Below are 8,985 nucleotides of genomic sequence, written 5' to 3'. Positions count from 1 at the left end.
GGTATAACATGAGGGTTACTTAAGGTAAAGATAATGGTTTACATGATGATATTGTCTAAATGTGGTATTATGACTTGTATGATGATTATACTTGTATTGTTTCTCTTATGCTATTGTACATGATATTTCTAAAAAGTGGCATAATGCATGGTTTCCAACCAAAATGTCCCTTTCAAAGCATGTTTTTGCATGGTCATCATACTTAGTACAATTTTGTGTGCAAACCCATAATTCTCTTATTTTACTACAAGTTTAGGTTCCGACAAGTGATTGATTCTAGCTAGGATTGAAGTGCTTGGATTACTATTCCTCCAAGGCTAGAGTGGTACGTCCTCATAGATCGAGGACAATTGTCTTTTGAAGTTTATTTCTTTTTTCATGTAATAGACAATTCTAGTTCCTTTGATTGTAAAGGGCCGCATCGTTACTTTAGTTTCAAGTACATTGTTAAGATGGTCATGTGAGACTTAGACTTCCGTTGTATCTTTTGAAAGCTTTTGAATGAAGTTTTTGATAGTTGGATTTAAATAAGTTTTAAATTCCTTACTCTTTCTATATATCAAATGTTATGAATGCTAAGAGGCGTGTACGAGACCCCTTCGGGGTCAAGTACGTCGTGTCACATCCGGGGCCTAGACTTGGGTCGTGACAAACTTGGTATCAAAGCACAAGATTTTGGAAATGGTTTTCAGGGTTGATGTCTCACGAGCCATGTCTAGTAGAGTCTTGTTTATCGGTGTGAGTCACGACACATCTATGAGAGAGAGGCTATAAGACGTTAGAAAGTTACACTTTTTTCATATTCTTGAAGTCGTGCCTTAGAGTTTGGCTTTATAGATGTTCTTTTCCTAACCTTTCTCTTGTGTTTATAGGATATGAATACAAGGGCTAACCCAAGAGGGATGGAAGAAGAGATTGTGAATGAGGGAGTTCCTCCCCAAGGTCTTTAAGGTGACCAAGTTCCTCTAGGCAATCAAGGAAATCAAGTTCCGATGGATCCCCCAGCCATGACCAATGAAGAGATTAGGACGGATTTTCTAACCCTAGCTCAAGCCATGACGGCTCAAGCTAATCGAGATGTGGGGCCTAAGGTGAATGCTAATGAGAGTACCGTGGCCTCAAGGTTGAGAGACTTTGTGAGGATGAATCCTCCGATATTTCTTGATTCTAGAGTGGGAGAGGATCCCCAAGAATTCTTGGATGAAGTATATAAGATAGTCAATTCTATGGGGGTAACTTCTAGGGAGAAAGCGGAGTTGGCTTCCTATCAATTGAAAGAGGTTGCCCAAGTGTGGTTCACTCAATGGAAAAGCAATAGGCCTTTAGAAGTGGGTCCTATAGAATTGGAGGGGTTTAAGGGAGCATTCCTTGGTAGGTAGTTTCCCCGGGAGAAGAGGGAGTGTGAGGTTGAGGAGTTTATCAATCTTAAGCAAGAAAGCATGAGTGTGGAAGAGTACTCCTTGAAATTTACCCTCTTGTCTAAGTATGCTCCATCATTGGTGTCTAACCCTAGGGATAAGATGAGTAGGTCTGTGACGGGTATATCCGACCTAGTTGAGGAAGAGTGACGTACGACGATGCTCCATAATGACATGGACATTTCTAGACTTACGGTGTATGCTCAATCTATTGAGGAGTCCAAACTTAAGAGAAAGGGTAGGGAGTTGAAAAGGGGTAGGCCCGATGAGCGAGGTCAACCTAGGTTCAAGAAGAGAGCTCCTAACCAAGATTCTTCTAGTGCTTCTAAGGTTAATGAGGAGAAAAATGGTGTACCTCTATTTTCTAAACCTCTTTGCACCACTTGTAGGAAGAGGCATCATGGGAAGTGCCTAGCCGGTACTAGTGGGTGCTATGGTTGTGGAAAGCATGATCACCAAGTGAGAAATTGTCCTACTCTTATGGCTAGAAGAAGGGAGGCCAAACAAGCTTCTTATGTTGGCCCGGATCCTAATGCTCCAAAGAAGAATCGTTTTTATGTACTTCAAGCCAATGAGGGCAAATGAGCTAATCCGGATGAAGGTACCGGTAAGTGATAGTTCATTATAGTCATGAGTGTCTTGTTGAAGTTCCTATGTTGTTGTTCATGTTAGCCTTAGTTGGGTTTTCTCCTAAGTGGGGGATGGTATGTTGAATAGTAAGGTTGTTGAGAGTGTTGATATCCTTATCTCTTTCCTTCTATTCCTATTCAAGCTTGAGACCAAGAGTTCCTTGTAGCTTGTTTCATGTTTTGGAGTCTTATGTGAAAAAGAGTTCCCATAGTCTCCTTATGTTATGCATGTTTTGATGAAATTTATGTTCATTTGAGAAAATGAGTTTTCATGATTGTATTCCTCATGTTAAATATGCATCTATAATGAGTTATCTAAATGCTTCATGAGTTGACCTGTTGTATATGCTTAAATGTGTTGTTGAGAGAAAAAAATTGCATGATTTGCCTTATGATGTTATGACAAGCATGATGTGATTTGAAGAAGGAAGTTCCTCCTATGAAATGAGAAATGTTGTTGTTTGATGCATAGTGAGTTGGTAGATGTATTTCCTACTCCTTTTTATTGCATTGAGTTTATTGATGGAGTTGATATTTCCTCCTATGATTTTATGCATGTGTATTGATGTGTCATGATTGTTGGGCTGCTAGTCTTGAGTCGTTATTTCCTTAAAGTGTCATTCAAGGACGAATGTTCCTAAGTGGAGGATAATGTAACGACTCGGAAAATGGTAGGATGAACTAGAGCCTAATCGTGAGGGTCAATGTCAAGGTACGTGTTAGACTCCGTAGTTTGAAGACCTTTTGAAGTTGGTTAAGGGTTGCAAAGGTATGTGCCAAGCCAAGGTGGAAGGCCTAAGACAAAGGCCAAGGCTTCCCAACCTTGGCCAAGCACTGCCCCAAGTCCACGGATCACTTCACGGCCAGTGGTCTTGACCACGGTCCATAGAAGTAGCCGTTAAGAAGACTTGGCCTTGAGTTGAGGCAAGGCCTTGAGGCCAAGCTGCTGCCTCAAGTCCACGGACCATTTCACGGCCAGTGGTCTTGACCACAGACCGTAGAAGTGGCCGTGAAGATGCCTTGGCCTCATGAAATTTGGCAAGTGAAAGGGAGTCACTGCCTAGAGAACCACAGGCACCACCACGGGCTGTGGTCCCCTTTCAAGGACCGTAGAAGTGGACTTGGTCCCTGACGGGGCTGCCTAAGTTATGGGTTTTTAAGTAATTTCTTATTTAAGTTGTAATGTTGTGGGGTCATTTTAAATAGATATATATCATATATTTATTTATTTTTATTTTTATTTTTAATTTATTTTTTTAAGTCTTTTAACACCTATTTTACCCTATTATACAAAACACCCAAATCAAAAACCCCAAAGTTCTTCCTCTCTCAATATTCCTCTCTCTAACTCAAGGAAGAAGAAGAAGTGGGAGCTAGGGTTTGGATTCAAGACTTTCTTCATCAAATTTATTGGGGAATCTTAGTGAAGGTATGTTGATCCTTCATCTAGGGTTAACTTTCACCCTAGAGTCAATTTCAAAAAAGTTTTCAAAGTTTTCAAGTTCATGAAAAACCTAGGGTTTTACTCAATCTCATGTGTTCTTTCTTCAAACGATTTCAAATGGTTTCTAATATCATATAATGATTGTATTGATGTTTAATTGATGATATATGATGAAAATACTCCATGGACCTATGATTTCTCTCAATACCTAAATTGTGCCTTTATGAAATGGGTTTGTTGATTATGAAAGCTTATGATTGGAATATGTCTAAATTGCTTTGAGTTATTGAATTGTATCATCATCTATGCCTAATTATGGTGAATTGTTAGTGAATTGAGGATTTGTGGTTATGGCCTTGAAAGGGCAAGTTTGACCTAATTGCTTGTTGTAGTAGAATTGTGTTAGAGATTTTGATCCACTTGAAAGGTGGAGGTGTTTAATTACTATGTATGATTATGATGTGAAGGATATGCATGTGGTTTCAATGATAGAATGATGATCGTGTATATAATGTATTGTGTTATTGTTGGTAGTATATTCTCAATTGACACTCATGAATGATGATGCTAGAATGTGAAGGATTTCTATGGTGAATGTTGAATCTAGAATTGGTAGGCTCATGCATCCTTTTCTTGTATAATGAGTGTGTCTTGACTTGATGAATATGAATCAATAGGCTATGGCATTCCTTTCATATATGAGTAATGAATGTGTCTTGACTTGATGGATATGAATTGATAGGCTTAAGGCATTCTTTTCATTAATAATCTAATGTAATGAAGACTCTTGAATCGATAGGCTTATAGCATTATTTTCCTAGTGAGTCAATGTACCATGGATTGATAGGCTATGGCATTCCTTTCATGAGTATTTGCATGTAATGAGGAACCATGAATCGATAGGCTTATGACATTCTTTTCATGAGGACTCTAGAGCTATCCTTGAATGTACCATGGATCGATAGGCTTATAGCATTCCTTCCTTGTGTAATGATGTAACTTGGGTCGATAGGCCTATGGCATTCCTCCCTAGTACACTAATGTAATGTGAATGAAATAATCTATGGGAATGTAGGCTAAGCACCGAGTGGATATGGTTAGATGTAAACTCTCCCAATGTTAGGTTAGATTTCCAAGTAACATCTTACTATCCCATAACTATATGCCCACATAGGATATTAGCTAGCGGATTCCATCCGAGCTAATGCTACCATTCTACCTTAGGCAAGTGGAACACCTTTTTACAGTGTGGGGCTATATGAAACCGAATTTCTATGACAAACTCTCATGGTCTATGCCGGTTAAACGCTTATTCCCATCATGTGAGATGTGCATTATGGTTTCTTGAGAGGTTCTATGAAGTGTAGGTGGTAGTATGGGATGACATCTATACATTGCACGAGTAGGTTTTAATAGAGTCATAGTGAGTTTTCTAAGTCTTAATGACTAATATATGAAGGTCCTCTAAATGAAGGAATTGAAGAATGTTGACTCTTAAATGCTTAATGTGATGATGCATGCTATACTTGGGTTTCATTATGAGTTATTTCCCCTTGTCATGTCTTATGAAATGTTATGTCTCTTATGTATGTATATTGTTTAAAGGTGAAAAGGAAGGAATGATAAGTTTACTTTTGGTGACCTTAATGTGGTGCCTTGGTGTGGATGGTGGTATGGGACGCTATCCATTCATTGCATAAGGTATAGCATAAGGGTTACTTTAGGTGAAGGTCTAAGGTGAAGGTAATGGTTTACATGATGATAATGTCGAATTGTGGTATGATGACTTGTATGATGATTATACTTGTATTGCATGCCTCTTATGCTATTGTACATGATATTTCTAAAAAGTGGCATAATGCATGGTTTCCAACCAAAATGTACCTTTTAAAGCATGTTTTTGCATGGTCATCATACTTAATACATTTTTGTGAGCTAACCTATATTTCTCTTATTTTACTACAAGTGTAGGTTCCGGCAAGTGATTGATTCTAGCTAGGATTGAAGTGCTTGGATTACTATTCCTCCAAGGCTAGAGTGGTATGTCCTCATAGATCGAGGACAAGTGTCTTTTGAAGTTTATTTCTTTTTTCATGTAATAGACAATTCTAGTTCCTTTGATTGTATAGGGCCGTGTCGCTACTTTAGTTTCAAGTACATTGTTAAGATTGCCATGTGAGACTTAGACTTCCGTTATGTCTTTTGAATGATTTTGAATGAAGTTTTTGATAGTTGGATTTAAATAAATTTTAAATTCCTCACTCTTTCTATATATCGAATGTTATGAATACTAAGACGCTTGTACGAGATCCCTTCGGGGTCAAGTACGCCGTGTCTCATCCGGGGCCTAGTCTCAGGTCGTTACAGAATGACATCAGTACATTGAATATATTAGTATGTAAGATAGCTGAATAACAAATAATTGAACAGAAAGGACTGCAATAGATATAAATATGTACCCAACTGAATGTGAAGAAATAAAGGAGTGAAATCATTTAAACTTTATAAATACTTACTCTTCTCCAAACATAACATATTAAGTGATACAATAAAAATACACTTTTAACTCTATTTGGGATATTCTCTAACCGACAACAATCGCTATGAGCTATGTAATGATACATCGTCTTTCCCATGCTGTTAGAATTGTTCTATACTGTGTCGGGGTATAGAACCTCTCAACTAAGTAGATCCATGAGCAATAAGGATTCATCCAAAAGGTATGATCTTTATCCATATTGGAAGATATGGTTTATGAAGATTTTGAGTTCAGTGCTCAATATTACTCCTAATAATTTACTCATGCTCAAATGTATAAAACATACCCTTTCTCTGTTTTGAGGTAATTACTAAAAATAACCTCTTAAAAGAGGCAACTTCTTTGAAATATCTCTAAACTCATAAACTCTTTTTAGAAATTAAAGTTTATCTTTTCTCAATGTAAAAACGAAACATTTAGGAATATTTAGTTCCCTTATACTATTTCTTAATCATTTATAGAACTCTTCTCAAAACTCATCTTTGCTTTCTTAGAAAATTAGTTTAAGGCCATAAATGTTTGCTTTAAAAGATTCCCAAAAATTATAACTCAAAATAGGGATCATATTGAAATACAGACATGAACAAATCAACTCAAGGATCTCAATAACAATATAGAAAAACTTCAATACTCAGAAATCAAAAACTCAAAATTTAACGATACTACTTATCTCAAGAATACTCAAAATTTAAGAATTTAGGACTCATAATCAATAACTTAACTCAAATCAAGAATTTAGAGCTCAAAATCAATAACTTAAACCATATCAAGAATTCTCGAAACTAAGGGTATATCCCTAGATCAAACTTTTACTGACTGAATTGAGATGTAGGGTGTGGGGACGAATTCAATCCAACTCTATGAAGAGCCTTACATACGTTATACTCTCCAAATTCTTGAGAAAGATGAGATCATTGGATCAAAATATGAGAAGAATTTGTTTCTTGAACCTTTGAGGTGGATTTTCTTGAAAACATATGAATTTCATGAGTAGAAGATATTAATTGGTGTTTAGATGAAGAAAATAAGAAATTATATGGTCAAATATTACCTTGGATGATGGATGAACCTTGGAAGAAGGTAGTTTCTTGAAAACTTTCTCTCTAGGGTAAATGTATGAACTAGGAGGTGAACTATATTTTTTAAGGATTTTAAAAAGACACAGATGCCTGCACGCCCATGAGGAAAATGCCTCGGCCGCGCCAAAAGGTAGTAGTTGCTGCCTCGACGCACGCCCATGAGGAAAATGCCTCGGCCGCGCGGCCGGCGCGTAGTAAGATAGTGTCCAGTAAAATAGGCATTACTTCTTACTCCAAACTTCAATTGATGCAAACTTGGTGGAATTGGAAAGAAGATTCAAATACCTTTAATTTGATAGGTTATGGGATATGTATCTCTTCATATTCTAAGAGATATGGTTGTATTAAGTTGACTCAATAGAATTTTATATCAAAACTTAAACGGTGCGGAAGCTTCAACTCAATTTTGTTCTAGGAGATTCTTGTGACTTTAATTTATCTCCAAATTTATTCTCACACTAAATAATTGACCTTAACACCTAAGAACAATTTTAGAGTCATCAAATACGATCTTAATGTAAATGAAGAATGGTTCAGGTATTAGATTAGATTTTTTGGAGTGTTGCAGTATCGTGTTTTTTTATATTGCATTGTTTAACGAGAAAAAAGAAAATTACAAAAAAAAACATGTTCTTTGAATTTCCTTATATTTAATATTTAGGTAGTATTTTATTGTTGGTTATTTAAAAATAATAATCAAAAGGTCCGGCCCGATGGTTCACGCGGTAAATTTCATTCAATTTTTATCAAAAGCATATTCATGGGAGGGGGAGTATTCTACTCTTCCTCCATAAAGTTCTTGATCTTATCCAAAATTCATAAGGAAATTTTAGGAAGATTAGACCCTCTCACCCTCAACAAATAGACCACATTACACCCTAAACCTAGAACATAAAACAAAGGTATAATATACAAACATGAAGCTTATATATACAATGTAATTTAGTTTTAAAATAAAGTAAAACTAAAAAAACTTGAAAAACAGAACTGAAAATTAAAAAAAAACTAAAAAATAAAAAAATAAAATGCTATCATAGGGATTCGAACTGGTGACGTGAAGCTTAATTTCAGGGGGACTTGCCATATCGCAATCAATTTCTCCTTGTTAATGAGGGGGTTCAAAATATATATATAAAAAAAATACAAAAAATCTACCTTAATATACAATGTAATTTTTTGTCGAGGGGGTTCGTGTGAACTCCTTGGAACTCATGTGGGTCCGCCCCTGGGTCTAAAGGATGGATTTTAGGAGCCAGGTTATGCAGACATCCGACAAAAGCATTCTGGTCCAGAAGAGGGTCCTACTAATTTTGTAGTTCAGGTAACATTAAACTTAGTTTTTCACCCAAATGGTCCGTTAAGTTCCGCAATAGATCTTTTTCATCATTATCTTACGCTAGTCTGTTCATACACATTTCTTTAAGTTCGTTAAAATTACTCACAACTGGTCCAACATACAAAACATTAATGGTTTAGTTGGTTTTCACGTGATCAAGATCTAGAAAGCGATCTGATCGGGTCTTTTTCCCCAGACTTATCATACAAAAAATTGTTGTAAGCAGACATATTTTTTATTACCTTTCTTGTTTTCAGTTATATTTCAGTTGTAGCTTCATTTACTAAATGTGACTGATAGTCCCTAAAACACGAATAATGTAGGGAGAAGACATTCACGATATATGTTTATTCCTCATCTTCAACATCTATGTTAATGACTAATGGGAGATGACATTCATGGTATTGAAATTAGGGCTAATGGGTCTTCACATTGATTGGGTCGGATATAATACTAAATAGAAAGTAATTTTTTAATTATAATAAAAATATATACACATGGAGTCATGTAAGCGCCACGTAGACTAATAACACGATACAA

At 36.2% G+C, this 8,985-nt stretch overlaps 1 protein-coding gene across 1 annotated transcript; it reads left to right on the top strand.

Annotated features, from left to right (window-relative positions):
• Nucleotides 1–992: 992 nt before the first annotated feature.
• Nucleotides 993–2,003, top strand: LOC125819208 (uncharacterized). The gene is made up of 2 exons (XM_049498683.1): nucleotides 993–1,375; nucleotides 1,808–2,003. The coding sequence occupies exons 1-2, from the start codon at nucleotides 993–995 to the stop codon at nucleotides 2,001–2,003; spliced, it is 579 nt and encodes a 192-aa protein (XP_049354640.1).
• The last annotated feature ends 6,982 nt before the right edge of the window (nucleotides 2,004–8,985 follow it).

This window comes from Solanum verrucosum, unplaced genomic scaffold (assembly GCF_900185275.1).
Source record: "Solanum verrucosum unplaced genomic scaffold, falcon-dt-bn FXZP01000320.1, whole genome shotgun sequence".
NCBI classification, from domain to species: domain Eukaryota; kingdom Viridiplantae; phylum Streptophyta; class Magnoliopsida; order Solanales; family Solanaceae; genus Solanum; species Solanum verrucosum.
This window is presented reverse-complemented; position numbering and strand designations above follow the sequence as displayed.